The 20,139-nt window shown below is 44.6% G+C and overlaps 1 protein-coding gene across 1 annotated transcript in view; it reads left to right on the top strand.

Annotated features, from left to right (window-relative positions):
• The first annotated feature begins 11,600 nt into the window (after window positions 1–11,600).
• Adcy2 (adenylate cyclase 2) overlaps window positions 11,601–20,139 on the top strand; it is a 364,093-nt gene continuing 355,554 nt past the window's right edge. Inside the window, exon 1 of the mRNA XM_051151053.1 lies at window positions 11,601–11,822. Coding sequence (XP_051007010.1) covers window positions 11,601–11,822 — 222 coding nt within the window. The remainder of the gene's footprint in view (window positions 11,823–20,139) is intronic.

The following is a 20,139-nucleotide window of genomic DNA, read 5'->3' as shown; positions in this document are numbered from 1 at the left end:
GAGAGAGAGGGGGAGAGGTGTCTTTCTCTCCTTCCATCATATGAGTTCTGAGTTTTGAACTCAGGTCTGTCAGGCTTGGTGGCAAGCTGATTTACCCACCCAGCCAGTTTACCAGCCATGTTTAATTACTATGTATCTCAAAACATCACTGAACTATTTCTAACTGAATAAATTATTTCACTTCAACTTTTCGTACCTGCCAAAGAAAATAACAATGTCATGATCGTATAAAATGATAAGTGTTAGGATTTAATAATATTCCCTAGTATCATTCGATTCTGTGATCCAACTGTGAACTTAAGACAGATGCTTTGTGCTCTCAAAAATATTTTGTGGGATTAGAGAACATTTGCTCTAGACTCAGTTTTGTAATGTTACATATATTAGGTCTGAGAAAAGGGACAGATTCTATGGAAACATGCCAAGGTAGGCTGTCGGGATACGAGCTAAGCCTTTGACATTTAGTAAGAATCAATAGTCATAAGCCACATATGTTGTCGGCTGACAGCTTTGAATTCTGAAGGATGCTGGCCATTAAATTTCTGGCCTCAGATTCAGAATTTTAACAGAGACATAATTGTCATTGAAAAACATGGCTCCTTTATCATTCCTCTATTTGTTGTAGCTACGCTTATCAGATTCCATTCAAGTGTTTTGAAATAGTAGAATCAGAACTCTCCTTGTCCAATCTGTATTCACCGGAGATCTTGATCATTACGAATTCACTAGATAATCTGCTGCATTTTCAGTAACTCCCATTATGTTGAGTCAAAATGTATTTCTCTTCAATTCCAACTTGTTGTTTTTAACACTCTACCAGCAGAGCATCTCCAGTTGGCTTTGTTCACAGTTAGCGGGTGCTTAGCAGCCATTCCTGAATTGCAAAGGAAGCCAGCACAACCTTGGAGACATTTTAGATACATTCTGTAACTTTACTCTGAAGTTTTCCCCCACCCTCTCCCTAAACAAGTGCCTGAGGAGTTCCAGGAGAGGTGAGGTCTAAGAACAAAGAGAGTGCTGAGTACATTTTACCCTTATCGGTGACCTTGACTTTTTTTTTTTTTTTTTAAGTAGGGCAATCCTTGTAGCAGAAAGGCACTGTCAAGAGAACAAGGCTGCTCTGCTGACATTTCTCCACATCCTCTGGGATGGGTTCCACAGCCTGGAAAGGCAATGTACATTTTCTTATTTGCTGACTCCGCTAGCGTTAATGGTTTAGTTTAGGCATCTGCTTGACGTTCTGGGCAGGAGTGAATTCCAGTGGACCTCACCTCTTTGTTGGCCTCACTGCTTGCTGTGACTGGCATGTCAATGCACCCCTACCCCTCTTAACTACCCCCCCCCCCCCGCTCATGGAGAGGAATTCAGCTGCATGAAAGTAGTAGTTCCCACAATGTGACAGAAGAAGGAACATTCTAGAATCCATGTCCTTTTGTTCTCAGTCTCTTCTCATTCAGAATCCTGTCCTGGGAGTATAGAAGCATTCAGCAGCAGTGGCTAAATGGATGAAAAGTAGAAAGTTCAGAGAATACTAGTCCAGGTGGGGAGAGATGGTCTTGAGCACTGAGGACCTCATGGAGCCATTACCTGCCTCCTCCAGACGACTTTCCAGGCAGGGTAATTACCTAGATTATTGAGTCACAGATGGGCAGCAGTCTTCTTATTTAAAGCTTAAGTACCAGTACATTTTTAGCATACTGTAAGATGGGCCTGGGGAGCCAGATCTAAGACCGCTTTTCATTTCAAGCACAGGGGAAAAGGGTCATGGTGAAGAATAGAAAACAGAAGATCCCAAATGAGTAGCAAGAAGCAAAAAAGAGGGAGGTCCTGGGGCAACGTCAAAGGGATGTATGCTCTGATTCACTGACGCTAAGGTTGGAAGTAGATTTTTGAGGATGTTCAGTGTGATAGTCAAAGCACTCCACCATGGGGTGATGGGATATAGCCATCAGTATGATTTTTTTATGTAAGGACTCACAAAGTATGTGTGATTCTCACTAGAGACTATATAGGAAAGGAGAGTGAGGTGACAGAAGGCTTGGCTAGAATGCACTGGCCTCACCATCAACTATTTATCATCAATAGCATCTTAAATTCCTGTCCCACCCCTGAATTCTAGAAGGCCCCTAAGATACCTGAGAAGAGAGTTTGCCACTTTGCTTGGGTCTAACTGGGTCCCTGTGGCCCAGCAGAGGCCTCTGGGGAGTCCCAGGAGTTGTGTTGGTCTGGAAGGTCACTGAAGCTTGTCACTCCATCAGCAGAGACTTACTGGGGCTAGTTACACCTCAGAGGCCGTTAGTAGAGAGAGGAGTTCTCACGGTTGGGGATCATGGAAGCCTTTCCTTGTCCCTTCTCAATGACACTTGGATGATGTTTGGAAAAGTCAGGCACGCCCTGAAGCTGGGGTTCCTGCCTGTGAATGACTCCTTGGGTAGTCACAAAGGTCGCTGCTTGGTTCAGAGTCAGAATGGAATGCTACAATGGAGAGGCCTGCTCACTTCCCCACCCACGAGGGACTGGCTTCACAAAGAGCTCAACATATTGGTGGGGACACAAAGAAGTCAGTTCCTCTGCAGATCTGAGTGGCCAATGAAGCCACAGTAAGACTGAGAATCCCAGTTCCTAAGGCAAGCTTTTCTACAAGGCTTCCATAGGGCAAAGTGTGCATGGGGGCCCTGGTTCCTGCTCTGTAGTGCTTGCCTTATGATGTCACTCCTTGAAATACATTATCATATTCCTTTCCCCAAGTAAATAAACATTCAAAAAACATCAAGTCTATCTAGATTTCATGTGCTCATTAATCACCTTAAAATAAGCTTATTTTAATTATTTTTTTTTTATCTCTGTATCCTGGTAACTATTATTTAATTGAAATTTATATCCCACTTATTTCCAAAATAGCTAGAAGTATCATTCTAATTTAGCTCTGTTCAAAACAGAACAGTCAGAGGACTGTCATTAATCTCCTAACCCTTCCTGGGAATTGGATGGGGTGTCAATCAATCAGTTAGTGAAAAACAGAAATATTCAGATGGCTAAGAGGAAAAAGAGGACTTGGGAATTAGAAGATTACCTCTGTATTGTGATACAAATAAAGAAATAGTAGCAGAAATAAAATAATACTGTGTCAATTGGTCTGGTAGAAGACCCCCCTTCCCAAAGGTCTTTATTGAGAATTTATGATCCAGGGCTGACAACCATAAGAACATAAGCAATTTCAATAAGCGTTCTTTAAGCAGTTAATGGAAAGATCTGGCATCCCCAGGGCTTATTCATTTAGCGAAAGCCAGGTGAAAGGCAGGGTGGGGCAGGAGCCCTGCCTCTGCTTGTGCTCTTCTGAGATGAGACTGTCTGGGGCTCTCTCTGCACGCTCCAGGGGCTTCCTGTTAGTGACTAGAAAAGGAGTCCTGGTTCCCAGTTAAGTATATAAATCAATTTTTAAAATCTATTTTATAGTTCATCTTGTTATACTTCACACACACACACGCGTGCGCGCGCGCGCGCGCACACACACACACACACACACACACACACACACACACACACACACACACAAACACACGCATTACATGGTAGACCCGAAATGTTTGAATGAGGAATATGTGACACTCAAGAAGGAAAACCATCCTGGATATTCTAATAGGAAGAAGAATCCACTCTTGCTCCACAAAAATCACTGGTGATTTCTAACATCCTACTCCATATCATTCATCCTTACGTTGACCTATAATCCTATTCTAAGGTGGTACAAAAAGCTGGTAGTTATTTTATTGCAACATGTCAGCGTGGTAAAATTTTTGTAAAATTTTCATCTGAAATAAGCTCAATTGTAGTACATATTTACAAAGTTAAAAAAAAATAAGTATTATTGCAGAACTTATTATCAATGTAAGAAAAGCTGTGGCGCACCGTACAGGATGCACTCTGCAAACAGTGCCTTAGGAGCAGGCATCAGCACAGCAGCAGAACTTGGCATAAAGCAAGTTGTGCAACTCACAGCCTAATGTTGACCTTCTGTGTTTCATTTCAGATATTTTAATGGTAACTACCTTACTCATTTTTCTTTCTTATTTATCTTTATCTATCAACTTTTCAGATAAGCCCTCCACTTGTTGGCTCTTGGGAAGAATTCATTTAGAAGTAAGGGCCTCAGTGGGGAGGCAGGCCTTTTGCCATATAATAGTTATTAGACCGTAATACAATAACAAGTGTCTAGGCTTCAGATGGCCGTTTTATTCCTTTAGCCTGCTGAGCATGAAAATGTCTTCTATGCTCCCCAGTAATGGTGTAAACACTGCCTGTCAACATAGGGCTGGCACATTAACAGTATCTGGCCATTTGCAGCTTATTTAACCTAAGGCAGTTGGCCACAGGAACCCTGCAGCCTTCAGTCCTTGTCCCAGGCATCACCTGAAATAAATACAAGAGAGCCAAGTGAAATGTACCTCAGGTGGCCAATGGGTCCCTGTGCAGGACAGGGTGGGTTCTGTCCTTTTAGGATACTGGGAAGAGATTTTTCTTTATCTAGTTGGATACAAAAACTTAAAATACTTTGAGTCTCTGTATTTGAATATTGTATTGGTAGAAACTCAGTGTTCATACGTCTTGGTGCCTATTGGTATAAATGACCATGATAGTATACATGGGATGACACTATAAGTCTAAATACCAGTTATCATGACAGTATGTTTATAAAAACACTCTCATGAAATGTTTTCTTTAAGCCTCCCAGCTCTGAAAATACTGCTTGACAATTGTTATCTCACCACTTCAAAGTAAAGCCAGGATGGAGGAACTGAACACCCTGCTACCTGTGTTGGGAATGGACAGGAAGTAGGGGTCCCATAACCCCTACACCCCAGACAGTGGCTCAGGCAAGGGAAGCCAATGGTGAGAAAGTGTGTGAAATGAGCGCACAAGGTGTGGGTCCACAAACAGGGGTGTAGTCGGGAGGATAGCAGGGGGTAGGGCTTCCCTGCTGCTCTGCACTCCTGGCGCCTGAATCTAGAGGTATAAAGTATTAGAGTTGGAGTGAGGCAGTTGCATCAGGAACAGGAGATGGGAGAAGGAAATGCCGGAGACTTGAGAAGAGCCTGGGTGAAGTTGACAAAGCTTCTTGGCTTGGGGGATGTGGGCAGGTACCACAGTAAAAGGAAGAAAGTGGAGTTAGCTCCGCAGGGCTACAAGTGGCTTGGCTTAGCAGAAGGTTTGGCAGATGTCAACTTTCAATTTCATGTCCATCCATCTGTGAGGGAATCCAGATTGTGGCCAGGTTCCATTTGGAAGGAAAGCGCCTAATTATTTAGGTCTGAGGCTATGCAAAGATATCCTGCATTTTAATGCTCAGTATGCTGGTAAAAAAAAAACAGCCAAGAATATACTGGGTTTCTTTTTGAAATCTCCCACTTAATAGCAACTTCTCTGAATGTATAGTTTGAAATCTGTAATTCAATTTGTCTGAATGGGTCATAATGTTGGAAATGAAGTTTAGAAATATATAGTTTTTGTTCAAAATGCCAAGGGCAAATGCAACATCCAGCAACCCTAGCCAGCCAATTCTGAGTGGTATTCCTCATTTGGGCGAAGGGGCAAGGCAGGAGGCACAAGGACTCTGGTGTTGAAACTTGCCAGTCAGTGGCAACAAAGGAAGGGTGCCTATGAGCCTGACCTCTTTCTAGCCCTGTCTCTTTTCTGCCAATGTCATGACCTTAGGTCTGCAGACACGAAGCTCTCATTGATGCCACACAAATCCTGTGGAGCTCGACCAATATATCTTGCAGTTGTTCTTCTGTGATGAGTTACTGGAGACTCACAGTACCAAGTGTTCAAAAGAAATATCTTTTGATAAAACCAACCCAAAGGGTACTTTCTTGAAATAATCTTTTTGTGAACACATTTATTGTACTGACATTTCTTCAGCATCTAACATCAGAACTGCTGTTGCTCTTGGGTGGATTGGTCAATTGGAATTCGTAGCATTCAGTCTTTAATGGAAACCTTGCCAATTTATAGCTCAAAGCATGGTGAGGTGTGCAAATACGGGTGAAGGAAGGACACTATTTCATTTAGGAGCAAAGGAACACCTATCAACACAGGCCTATCAAGATCTAGAAATCTGGCAGATTAGATCCTGACTAGAGAGGCTTGCTGTTAGTCATACATTGTGCTATCTTTTTAAAAAGAAGTAGACTAACTTTTTCTTCATTCACTCATCTCTCTGTCTATCCATTCACCCACCCATCCATCTATTCATTCATTAACTGAGTGTTTTGCAAATTGTGGACATAGGGATATACCATTGGACAGAAGAAACAAAATCCTTCTACCCTTTATGAACTTACCATCTGATGGGGGAGGGAAATACATTAAAAGAAAAAAGAAAACTTTTGTGTTCACAAAGATGGCTTGACATTCCATTAATAAAATGTTCAATTTCTTAGAAGAAATAGTTTGAAATAAATAGCACTTATTAATAGAAAGTGCAACACAGTTTTAAAAATAGTCCAATTTATATTACTTTTAATATTTTAATTGGGTTAAAAAGCCATTCCTTTGTTTGTCAGAGTAAAATAAACTGGTTTGGAAACACCTTATAATAAATACATCAGTTTATTACTTCAAAGATAAATGAACTAAAGTTCAGAGATTTTACCAAAGATGCACAATTAACATCATGGACAGAACAAACTTCAGTACTTTAAGAAAGTTATTATCTGAACACTAGAGGCTAGTATCAGAACATGTGGAAGAATACTAGCAGTAAGCTTGATTTATTTTCAGATTCAGACATGAAACCATGAATCAAAGAGTCTGTCGTAGTTTAAAACCATGACCGATGTTATCTGAATGGAACTAGGGAGATAGAATTGGACAGAAATACCCTTGAACAATATCGTAGCACTGCTTATCACAGAGAGAACTTCTTGTTGCTCTCAGTACATTATATTTTAATCTTAGAATATATCTGTGTTACTCCCTAGCAACTTGAAAGGCATTCCCTGCTGGGATTTGGATGTGAAGGATCATGTTTCCCACACCCCCTTGCCAAGGCTCAGGTCTTGGATCTCAGGGGGAGGCATCAATGGGATCATGAGGGTCTATATAAGTTACTTTTTTTCATCACCTCAATGAAATATCCAACAGAAACAGTTTAAGGTAAGAGGGTTTATTTTGGCTCACAGTTCAAGGCAGAGTCTATCATTGCAGGGAGGTCAGAGTGGCAAAGCAAGAGGTAGTTGGTCACATTGCATCCAGCCGGAAAGCAGAGGTGAATGATGCTCCTTAAGTTCAGGTCTATTTCTCCTTTTTATTCTTCACAGGACCTCAGCCCATGAGATGATACTGTCCACTTCAATTATCTCAATCTAGAAACTCTGTTATAATCATGCCTAGACGTTTGTCTCCCAGCTCACTCTGGTTCCTGTCAAATTGACAATAGCTATTAACCATTAAAGAGCTTGAACGTCATCAGCGAGTTGATCTCTTTATTTCCATCCTCAACTCCATCTATCTCTATCTCTCCACTCTTACTGTCTGCCCCTGTGAGCCACTTCACTCTGTTCTCCTTCTAGTGGACCATGCGCAGAGCTAAGTGGTCATAAACTGAAATCTCTGAAGTCATGACCCCAAATCAGTCCTTCCCTTCGGATGTCTCAGCTCTTTCGCCACGGCAAAGAAGAGAGTCTGGTTCAATAAAAATGTAAATGTTAACTGAGTACACAAAACATATTTCAAGGTGATAATGAATCTGTTGGCAGAACTTTCATTCTCTATTATATAAATTTTAGTAATATATTTGCCAGAGAGAAACATGAACACACAGGGAAGCACTGTGCTCAGCTCACCTGTCTTCCGGAGTTAGTTGGCACGTGTCCACCTCTGCCTTTGGTGAGGCTTACTGGTCTACCTTTATGTAATCAGTGAGGACACTGTGGACATTGGGAGGAGTATGGCAACACCCATATTGACAGAACTAATCCACCTGGGTCTGAAATGGGAAGTAAGAGATGGGTTACTTTAAAGTCAAGCTCTCTTAGGCATACGCGTGTCCTGCAATGTGATAACTTGGTTTTCAGTCAATGAGATGGGGCATACGGTGTGGGGAGTGTGATCAGGAGGCATGGGTGGAGTCTTGAGCAGAGAAGACCTTATTTTCAGCCTGGCAACCCAGAGACTCCACATGTAAGAATAGACAAGACTGCTGATGTATACAGCTTGCTAGGGGAACTGGCTTCCTAATCTGCAGGGCCAGCAGCAAAATGGAAATGCAAGGCATCTTTCTGAAAATTATTAAGAATTCAACGTGCTGCTTGCAGAACCTTGCACCATATACATGGATCAGACCCTAGAGAGCCTGCGTGCTGCTTCTCCTCAGCAAGATAGAAGGCTGCCCTCTAGTGTTGCCGGGAAGGCGAAGTTTTCAAGCGTCCTGCTTTCTTTTCCTCCCTCAGGCCCAGTTAGAGCCTCCCTAGTTGGCTTCTTTGTGCATTTTGTCACAAATTGATGCAGGGTACATTTATGCTTTGCTGCTGTGGAGCAGTCCTTTTACCTAAAGGCGCAGAAATAAGCTAGAGGACTCCTTGGGGGTCCCTTTAGTGTCACAAGCCTATATTTCATGCCTTGGCTTTCTACTAAAGGTTATTTTTCATTTTGTTTGTCATTTGTGCTGCTTAGGGATTATTTTTTTTTCCTCTTCTTTTTGTCTCCCTTTCAAAATAAAAACTGTTGTGAACTTTGTAAAAGCCTTCTTGGTCCCATGGATGCCCAAACACTGATAGAATAGTAATCATCTTGATAGTTCACTTTTTTAGTATTGCATATAAAACATTGACAGAGGCTCCCATAAAAATAAGCACTCGAAACAAAACAAAGCAATAAGCCCCGATGAAGTAACAGAAGAGGCTGATACGGTCTTGATTTTTATGGCATATCCTTTCTAAGGCCGCGGTGTGTGGTGACATCATTGAAGCTGAGTGGAGGACAAGAAGAGAAGAATATTGGATTTTTGTCCCTGGTTGCTTTGTAGAGCTCTGTCTCTCTGTGGACATTGAAAACTCTTCAAATGGTCTCAGAATGTCTACATTTCAACCCCCTGAGCATTTAGTGAATATGTCTAGGCACAAAATAGATATTTGTTTAATTAAATAAAATAATGGGTAACTAAACATCTCCCAAAGGGCCACCCAGAATCTTTCCAGTTCGATTTTGCCTTTATTTTACTCTTTACAAAATATTTTAAGATTACTTTAACGAAATCTCTTGCATTACAGTTCCTTGCCATATGTGTCATGAACAATGGATATTAAAATACATTTTGCTGTTAAAGAAAAGGAAGTACTTAAGCATTTGCTGTTCCCTCCTAAGTCTTACAGCCCCTACCCCTACACTTAGATCACAGATTCCCCTTCTTTGTTCTCGCGTGGGTGAAGGCGGTTGCTTCCTAGCGCTGGCAGCAAGGGACTGAGAGCTGCAGAGGAGCCGAGTAGCAGCACGGGGCTAGGAGGGAAGGGCTGGAAATGCACAGTTCTGCCCAACCCAGGCAGTCTTGCACTGGGACAGTTGGCAAGGTCCCCATGCAGAATCCACACAACCCACTCAGCATGGTTTCCTGCAGGGGCATCAGCCCTGGATACTTATAAGTCCTATGCATTAGTGCTATTTGTTGCCGAAGCTCGCTTTCAGGATGTCTAAATACACGTACAACCTGAGAATACGGTATTCATTGGTCCTGATTCAGAAAAAAAAAAAGGGCCCGGTCAAGCAGAAGGTTTGGGCCAGCAAGAGAGATTGGAGCTAGGTCGAAGGGTAATCGAGGGTGAGTTTTTGTTTAGCAGACGTCAAACAGAGCTAGGAGCTCTACAAGTCTGGTTCCACTGTTAGGGCCTTCTTAGTGGCAGTGACAAAGGAATCCCAGGTGACATAGGAGAAGCCTTCCTATCCATGGCTTCCTCTTCTTCTCTTCAGGTCCCTAGTGATAGAAAAAGCCCGGGACTGGGTGAAGAGGGGGTGGCAACAACTCTTTCCCAGGACTCCCTATTCTGGATTTCAAGTCTACTGAAATTAACTCCACCCCTGTCCTTTGCAGGGGTTAACACAGCTGTGTCTTCACCCTCCGGATCTGGCTGGCATGGGCTATTGTCAAAAATAAAATCCCTGTAAGTACCTGGGTCTGAATCTCGGTGCATGGTCAGCCTGGTCCAGCATTTACAAGTCACACAGTTATTCATCTTCCCTGTGCCTGCTGTTTTGCAGCTCAGGTGGGCAGGCTGCAGTCAGAGAACATGCAAGGCTCTAAGGCAATACAATTCTGTGGCTTACTGAGACCGGGGAATGGCTGTTGGTGCATTGGTGTTTTCTGGAGTCCCTTACGGAATTATTTGGAGAGAAAATCAGTTATGATTTCTTTGGATGGGAGGCCAGTAGAATAGGAGCTCTCTAGAAGCAATCTTTTGAATAGCAGTGATTAGACGTAGCATATAGAAACTAGAAAGAGCAACAAAGTCTCAAGTCGCAGGCACAAGATGCCTGCCCAGTCTGCACACAGGATCTAGCTAGGTCTCTGGTGCCTTCCTACATGTACTCCCTCAAAGTGGCAGGCGGCATGGAGTGACTGACTCCCAGACTGACCTTGCCTAAACAGGGCCAAGTCTTGCCCCTTGCTACAACTTCAGTGCCATCTCTGCCACACTGAAGGGATTCTGAGATCTGGGATACAAACACCGAGGTCCACTACGAGCAAAGAGCAGAGAACAAGTGAGGCAACCTCCACCTGAGGACCGCAGATGTCTCCAGTCAGTGTGTAATTGAGCTCATAGAACCATTCTTTCAAGTTCTTGGGGGCAGGGAGGAGGGTATCTAACCCCTGCCCTGAACTGGAAAGCTAATTATGGCAGAGAAAGTCAAAACGAAGCCAGTTTAAGTAGGGGCACTGAAGAGGTAAAGAGGGGCGGTGGTCAGGCACGTGGGACCCCTCTGGGTTATTGGAGCATGGCAGTGTCCTTCCTGGCTGCCTTGTGAGATCATGAGAGGGTGTGGGGATCTTGGCAGCCAGGTAGGTCAACCAAGGGTAGCCCCCAGGCTGTGCTTTGCTATAGTGGATAGCAGGACTGCAGCCCCAATCTACCTGACTGAAGTCCAAAAAGGAGGGGAGGGGGCGTCCCACAGTGTGGCTCAGGGCAGGGTGGAGGGCTAAGATCAGGTCAGCAGCTTCACCCCCCGCCCCGCCCCGAGCGAGGCCTGGCCATCGTCGGGGGGCGGTGGTGGGCGCAGGCCGGCGCCGCCCCTGCGCGGAGGCCGGTGCGCCGCGCGCGGGGTGGGGCGAGGCGGGCCGAGGGGCCGGGTGGCTCCCGCCCTCGCGCGCGGTGGCGGCGGCGGCTGTGGCGGCGCCCGGGAGCTGCCCTGAGGCCGCCCCCGGCCCCCGCCCGCGCGTCAGTGTGCCCAGCCCGGGGCTCCGAGCTCCGCCCGCTCCCGAGGTCCCTGCGCACAGCTCTGGGCGGGCAGCCGGCGGGTCGCCGCGGCGCGGGGGCGGCAGGCGGTAGGCGACCGCAGAGCGGCGCTGCCCGGGCCGGGCGCGCAAGGCGGGCGCCCCGCGAGCCGCCTCGATGTGGCAAGAGGCGATGCGGCGGCGCCGCTACCTGCGGGACCGCGCCGAGGCGGCGGCGGCAGCGGCGGCGGGAGGCGGCGAGGGGCTGCAGCGGTCCCGGGACTGGCTCTATGAGTCCTACTACTGTATGAGCCAGCAGCACCCGCTCATCGTCTTCCTACTGCTCATCGTCATGGGCGCCTGCCTCGCCCTGCTTGCCGTCTTCTTCGCGCTCGGGCTGGTGAGTGGCCTCCCCGTGGCACCGTGGGGACCTTGGTGGCTACCGTGTCCCGCCCCGGGCTGCTTCTTACCCCTGCGCCTTGTCTGAGGCCGGTCTGGCTCGGGCGAGAGCTGTGGGCAGAGGAAAAGTTTCCTTGGAAGGCTTTGCCTAAAATAAAGTTGCCAGGGCGTGATCCAGGTGGACTGGCTGGGCAAGAGGGTTCAGCATCTCTGAGCTGGGTGGCCAACTCTGCGCTTTCTCCCAGCGCCGCTGCCCGCAGCAGAGGCAGTCCTCTTGTGCTTCCTTGGCGCGCCTGATGCCTCTCATCCCTGTCCGCTGAACAGCCCCTGCTCTAGTCTTTGACTTAGGTCTGGGCGTTATTTAACTATTAGAACACGCTGTTTGGGGAAAGCGGTTCATGACCGCGAAAATGAAAACCAGATAATGTGCATCTTTGCTTTTGAATCTTTACGTGCTTAGCCATGTAGAAAGTGATGAAGTGTTGAGCAGATGCCACCGGTGTTTCATCCCCAGAGACTACAAGTGAGTTAAAATTTAGAGAGACCCTCCCTGCCTTTCCCTTTCTAGAGACGTGCATGACTTGCTAACTGGTCCCCTGCAGATGGTTAAAGCGTGGTTTCATCACTGGGGGCATGAATGCAGCCCAAGATCTCATGTCAATCTGTCTGGTTCATATTTTTTAGTCAGGAATCTTGGGCTGGCTCCATTGAGCCCTGAGAAGAAATCTGTAGATGGCGGTAACTTCCTCTTAGCACTCTCTTCAATGTGGTTCAAACTTTTCCCCCTCCCCGTGATTTGAATGTGCAGACTGTGTGCGTGCGAGGCCTGGATTTCCCCGTGAGTTGTGTGGTCAGCAAATGATGTGAGGATGTCCCCACTGAACGCTATTTCCTGAGCTTGGGATATAAATGAATGTCTGCTCTCTCTAGTCTCCGCAGCTTGTGCTGCCTCAGCGGCCCCAGAAACTCCTTTAGGTATTTGGCAATTTGTTTTAGATATCCCGAGCCATATGGGAGAAAAGTTTACATCACGCTTCAGGTTTTTTTTTTAATGCCCCCACCAGCGTGAGTTCTGTTTTCTGACTGAATTCCGTGAGGTAAGGAGAGAAAATCCAACGTGGCAGGCCATGACGTCACTGGTACGCTCCTATTGCAGACAAAGCAGGGAGCTCCTTTGACCCTTGTAAGCCTAGGTGTGGGGGCAGCCCCTACGCCTGGCATATAACCAAAATTGCTTGTCACTACTCCCAAGGCAAAAAAGAACTTAAAGAGAGATTTGGGGGTGTGGGTAGAGGTGTGCAGGATCACTGGCAGACAGATCCTGAAGACCTCGCCTCATTCTCCCATTGCTGGCAAGAAAACTCATCCCTTCACGGTTGTCCTTTGGAGGTGAGTTCCTCCTAAGTGTTTTCTCCTGAACATGTAATTCAACCCCTTCTGGCTGGTTTCTTCCTAAATGGAGAGGAGCAGGTGACTGTCTATTTATAGTGCCACTAGTCTAGGGAGACAAGTGCGAAGTTCATGTTCCCCAGGCACACTACCTTGTTTTCCATGTTGGAACACTCTAACTTAAGTCCTGTTGAATTAGGTGCTCTTGACTGGGTCCGTGAGAAATTCATGGGTGAGGATGGGGTGGGGAGGGAAGACTTCAGGCTTGCTTTTCTGAGTTCCCCCTTTTTCCTCCCACTTGTCCTTAAAGAGTTCCTTTTATCTTCTGTTTTGCTTGGTTTGAATGGTTGGGATGATGCCCTTAAAAAAAAAAGTCTGTGAAACTTTCACAGACATTGTATTTAATCATGCCTAACCTCCCCCTCTGCCCTCTCACCCCCTTGAGAAGTCTATCTCCTTGCCTTCTAAAAGACTAAGAAAAACAAAAAGCCAAAACCAGGAGTCCAATTAATGCTGTCCATATGTGCATAGCTGTGGGGTTATCCACTGGTGTACCGGAACCCTGCCAGTGGCCACCCCTCAAAGGAAAATAACGTTATTTCTTGCAGAAGCCATCCACTAACTGCCAATAGCTCCTCAGCTGGGGGTAGGCCTCATACTAGTATAAAAGGCATCATTACTTTTTCTTAATATGCCAGTCACTTCTGCACTGGTCTTCATTCAGTTAAATCATTCTAACCAGAGTGGGTGTTTTCCATACCTTGCCTTCACTCAGGGCAAGGTCCGCCTAGGACACGGAGTGGATTCTGTTTTTCCACGTCCCTAGCTGGCTTCATGTCCACTATGTAAACTGCAGAGGATGTTCCAGGGAGGATGCCTGGATCTGGTTCAAAGGGTACCTTCAGTTGTGGACTGTGGCTCCAAGGTTCTGCCGAGGGGGACATGGCTGGGAGATGTGGGCTCTGTCCCACAGTTCCACATCCTGGGAGGAGAGACTGTGAGGACCCCCAAGTTCACAAAAACTTATTTCTATTTTGCTTCTAGAAGAATTGTACTCAGTATCTCCACTTTCAAAAAGAAACCGCCCCCCCCCCCCCAGATAATCAAAGACAGCTAAAGTAGGAGCAACACACCAGAGTTGAGTTGGGGCCCCCGTGGATGTGCGTAGACATGCAGTCTTGTCTCAAACTGAGCAGACTTTGTCTTCTGAGATGTGTCTGGGGTGGGTGGAGAGAGTTCCCCTGCCGTCTCTCTGCCTTGGGGCACTCTCTGGCATAGGAGAGCCCTCGTATAACTCCACAGTGAAACAGATAGAGTTTCTCCTAAAATCTGGATGCTTTCTTTCCCTCCCCATGCATCTGCCTGGTTTTGATTTCTGTTCATCTTTCAGGAGTCCTTACAGTAACAAATAGGTGGCACTTTTCTTAAACAAATTTCCTATCTTCTAGTATGATCCAAGTACATAGAAATCTTGTTGGTAGCTGATTTTTATTTATGTAAACTGTTTTTGAGTTTATATTCAGAAGGGAAAAGGGAGCCTGTAGATGTGGGCTCAGTGTGCTTGCCTAACGTGGAAGCCTCGGGTTCCATCTGAAACACCACATCCCTGTAATTCTAGATAGTGAAGAAAAGCAGAAAATACAAGGTTATTCTCAGTGTATTGTGAGTTCCAGCTAGTCTGGGCTACATGAAGCCTTGTATCAAGGTATAAATGAAAATTTAAAAAAAAAGGGAAAATATAGCTACATGTGCTTTGATTTAGTATTGTCCTAATTGACACATAAAATTTTATATCACTTAATTTCAACCTAGGGTCCATCCTGCCATACTGACCATAGCATTCAGTGGATCTTTGATGTGTTTTCATTATTTTGTAAAAATAAAGGCTGATTTGAAACTTAACAGTCTTGTAGAATTGTTTTCAATCTAAAAGTCTAAAAATAAGATTAATGTCATGCTTGCTAAGAATTATCCTGATGACTTACATACAATAGATCAATTATTGGGAAAGGTTGTATTTCTCCATTCTAACGACAATATGAGCACTCTTTGCTTGCTGTGGAACGTTCCAATAAAAAGCTGATTTATGACTTTTTGACATTGGTTTCCCGAGTGCTACCAAGTGCCTCATGTCTGTTGTCAGGGCGACCCTGAAACAGAAAACTTAGAACTAATGAGACCAAACTAAGTTGTAAATATTATCATGTCACTTTGATTTTTAGAGCTGGCTCTCATTACTGAATGCATGAAAACCTCCTTTCAGAATAACATCCTCTATTTTATCATGTCTGAAACCTGCCGTCTTTTCTCAAAAATTGCCTTCATTGTTAGGAAAGGTTGACATAAATTGTGTTTGTCAAAATACCAGGTGGCTTTGGACATGTTTGTTTTGATTGAAATGTATGATTAGGAGTAGTCAGTATTTGAATGGGAAAGTTATGTTCTCATAAATTAAAAATAGTCAGACATTTGAATAAAGTGAACTTTGTAATATATTCCAAAGTAAGAATATGTACTCTTATTAACTATAAATATTCAATATGTGCAATGCAACTGATCATATGACCCACCCTCTTTTACCATCACAGGTTAAGCTACCTTTCAGAAGCAGTGAGTGTAAATACTTTTCACTAAACATTAGTTTTCCAGCATTAGTCCCCCGCCCCCACAGGTGAATATATCAGACAATTTCTTTCATGTATCTACTACAGAGAATTTTCATCTTTCAAAACAAATAAACAGGCACAGGCAATTGTGGAGGGAACAAGCCTTGACTGATCCAGTCTTTCAGAAGCTGTAATTGGTGGGAGAATAACCCACTCTGAGAAAGGCTGCAGTCTGAGGTGACAGACAGACATGCCCCTCCTCGCTAAGGAACAGGGACTTCAGTGTGTGTTTGCCGTGGTTTTAGAATTATAGGCTTAGAAGGAAACAGGGCATTTTTCCTAAGAACCAGAGCAGAGGTGACTAAAGATCTACCTTTTCAGGCATCTCTAAGCATAGAAGGAATGTTTTCTCTGCAGGTGTTTGTAATCTGCAGCCAGCCAGTCACTAAGCCATTTCTGTTACATTTTACTTGCAGTCTACACAGAGGCCAAGGGGAAACTCTAAACTTGTGAAGGAAATGGTGGTTGTAGTACAGAGAACTGTCTAGGTACAAATTGAAAATGGAAGCGTTCCTTGGATATCACCTTGTCTGTTTAAGCGGTAGAGAAGGAGGCTTTGTGTTACGCACCTGCAATCCCAGTGCTTCGGAGGTGGATGCAGGAGGATCACAGTTCAAGGTCACCCTTGGATATGTTTTGATGTTTTAAGCTAGCCTGAGCTACATAGGAACCTGTCTAGGAAGTATAGAGAAGAACGGCAATAGTGGGAAAATGATTAGGAGCTTCTAGCTGTCTCAGAATTCAGATTTTCTTCCTTTCTGTGTTCTGACAACTGTGACATTAGGTAGCCTGTTTACCATGTGTGTTTGTCAAATGAAAATGAGCCTGCCTCAGAAAGAGCATCAAAATGGCCAAGAAGCATCTCAGAGATCATCTGATCTCCCAAGATCCTCTGTGGATACATTTTCATTGTCCTATAGCCAACTAGTAGTAAAATTGAGAGGGACTCATTCAATATATGAGCAAATTTATACCAAGAGGGCTAAATTAATTTCTTCTAGGTCATGTAGTTGCAGAGAAGGGACCAGATCCCAGGGCACTGAGCTTTCCCCCAGATGATGCCCTGGGAGAACGTTGCAGGTCTGGACTTTCTATCCCCGACTTTCATAATGCCCTGGTGGGAATCCCTCCTGTGTGCGTGTGCTCAGACTTCACGCTGTAATGGTCGCATCTCATTCCCCTACTCCTGTGGTGAAGGATGGGCAGTGACGCTTCTTCATGGCTTGCTCATTGAAGTGGAGGCATCAATCATTTTCAGTACACCAACTCCTCCTAGGATTTGCGCCATTGAGCTCCGAATCCACTCGTGGCACTCTCGTTGTCTGAGAAGGTCCCGACAAAGCAGCACGGCCTTTGAGCTGTGGTTTCTTACTGATATTTTTAAGTCATGGATTCTACTGAAGAACAACAGTTGGAGCTGAGATACTGTGCACAGCACAGTTAACAAGCCTGCACACTGGCCCTCATGACAGGAATGTGTTTGATCTGCTATTGTTTTTGGCAAGTGTTGAGGCAGCATCTACTAGGGTGCTAGTCCGTTTGACAGGTTGTTCTCATTGAGATGGTCACTTGGCTTGCGTTGTTCTCATTGAGATGGTCACTTGGCTTGCCTGTTTCCTACCTCTCTGAATACCTCCTGAGCACCCACTGAGGCTGCTGCTGGGTTGATACCATCCCCAAGCATCTCATGTCAACACACCGAAGTCATCTCTTCAGTTATGGCTTACATTTGAGGGTACCTGGCGATTCTGCGCACCTCAGCTAAGGCTCGCTTCTATCCGTGGTTCCCGCTCCTTCCTCTGCTGTGCATTTATGGTCCACTTCCTGCAGAGTTTAACCCTTGCTGAACACCCAACCAGTATTGACTTCTGCTCCTGATACTGGGAATGTTCGTGAATTGTACAAAATGGTTTAACCATCACATTGCTGGGGAAGTTCAGATAGATTTAGCTATAGTTGTGTTTTCTCTGAACTCATTGTGAGCTCTTTCAAAGGGGAAATTGTTGGCCTCTGCGTGTGACGCAGCCATCCATCTCCTCACAGCTGTATTCCCACATGTGGCCACTGGTGGAAAGCGTATCCACCTGGACCCAGTCCTCTTTTTTGCCTCTTAGCAGATAAGCCTAGTGAGTTAAATCATCTGTTTCTTGTTTTCTTCAGTCGCTTTCATAAAGTTAAATGAGACCATGTAAATGGGACTTAGTTGTTATGAATTTGGTCTGATAAATCTTGAGACAAAAGGAGACATATACTATGCCTGGAACAAGTATATCTTTGTCACTATTGTTTTTGTACTACAAAACAACAACAACAACAACAACACCTCCCTGCCAATGGCTTGTATTGACATATGTATTTCAGGGTGAAAACAAAATGAATACTGGAATTTTAAAATCTTGGTTGTGAAAGACCAGGGATGTATTTCTATTAATATGATAAATGTGTAGATAACTGATTTATTTTTTAAAGGAGGCAATGGGAAGAAGTGTGGCTGGCTAGTGTAATTACAAGTCACATTTGGATAAAAGTTTAACATTCTCCAACAGAAAAGTTCTTGCCAACTCAACATTCATATCATCTTCCATACTTTTCAATGCTGTTACCTTTGAGTAATTTTAATAAAATTACTAAGCATAATCAGGCAGTGTTTACCTTGTGATAGCATGGCATTAGACTAAGAAATATACACGCATACCTGGTCTGCAAATCCCAGGTGCACTTGGGAGAGAGAAAAGAATTATTGAGTCACTTTTTATGTTTGCTTCTTTTGACAAAATTAGTCTTGTGCTAATTCAAAGCCTTCTTTGTGTAAGGATACAACAAAAGCACACGGAAGGGGTAAGGGAAGGCCAGGAGACAGGCTGCCTGGGTCCAGCCTTATTGGCAGTGTTACAAATAATTCCTTTTGTGCCTCCCTCTCTCTCTACTCTCTCTTAAAAAAAAAAAAAGAAAAAGAAACAAACTTTGGCCTATACCTTTGTTTAAAAAAGCCATACTCAGACTCAGGCAAGAGCAGTGGACAAAGGAAGAGATGTCAACTTGGAAAACCATGGTGAGCCAACTCGGCAGCTGGTTCCCAGACTCACCCAGAACTCTAGAGTGAACTGTACTGAAGGGGAGAGGAGAAGTGATGCACAAGAGAAAGAAGGAGGGAAAAGGCAGGGAGACACACAGGTGAACACACACACACACACACACACACACAGAGAGACAGACAGACAGAGACAGAGGCACACAGAGACACACAGAGAGAGAGAGAGAGAGACAGACAGACAGACAAAGGAAGAGATCAGAATTATGATCATTAGAGATTCTTAAGATACATTATATTTCAACCTAATTTAAAAAATCTAGTAATTAAAGCTAAATTATTAGGGACATTGCAATATATTGAGTGAATACTGTAATAGAGTTGAAATATACCAGAATACAATATAATATAATGACTTTTCTTTAGATCACTGTAGTTCTGACTGATTTCTCCAGAGGCCGTTGTATCTGAGAGACTTGTGAGAGTCACGCCCAGTTCAGTGTTTGCTTGTTTTGTTCTGTCGAGACAGGCAGTCACCTTGTAGACCAGGTTGACGTTGAACTCACAGAGATCTTCCTGTTTCTGCCTCTCAAAAGGTCTTGGTAGAGAAGTTAATGTATTAGAACAGCTGAAGCTTCCCGTCTGTGCCCTTCGGCAGCCTACATATGTACCATGTTTGATATTACAGGCACAGCATGGAGCAGGCACACCAGGTATCACCCCTCTGCACTTATCCCCAAGAGTGAATCATGGTGAATGATGCACATATACCAATGTGCACAGTGTGTGTGTGTGTGTGTGTGTGTGTGTGTGTGTTAGTCTCTTGTGCTCTCTTAAATGAATAAGACACACCACTTAATATTTCAAGCTAACAGTCCCCTGTACACATTTGAAAGGAAAGAATGTTTCAGTGACTCTAATTGTAGAGCCAATAAAAGCTACAAATGCCACAGACTCACTGACATGGTCAGCTGAGTACAGAGGAGGCAGATGATGAGATGCGGGTGTAGCTCAGACATATGGTGAGCCCCACGACAGACTGCAGTTAATTCAGATGCAGTGGCCCTGCGCTTTGGAATAGGGAGTAGGTACAGAGTGGGATTAGTCATTCGATTAGGTTGATTACTCCTCCCTTCTGGAGCACAATCCTCCTCGGTTTACGTCTGGATTACTTGCTTACTTATATGAAAATAAACTGCCACTAATCCAGGATGGGCTACATCTGGCCACTG

This window comes from Acomys russatus, chromosome 9, assembly GCF_903995435.1.
Source record: "Acomys russatus chromosome 9, mAcoRus1.1, whole genome shotgun sequence".
Taxonomy (NCBI): domain Eukaryota; kingdom Metazoa; phylum Chordata; class Mammalia; order Rodentia; family Muridae; genus Acomys; species Acomys russatus.
Note: the sequence above shows the minus strand (reverse complement) of the source record. Positions and strands in the feature narration are given on the sequence as shown.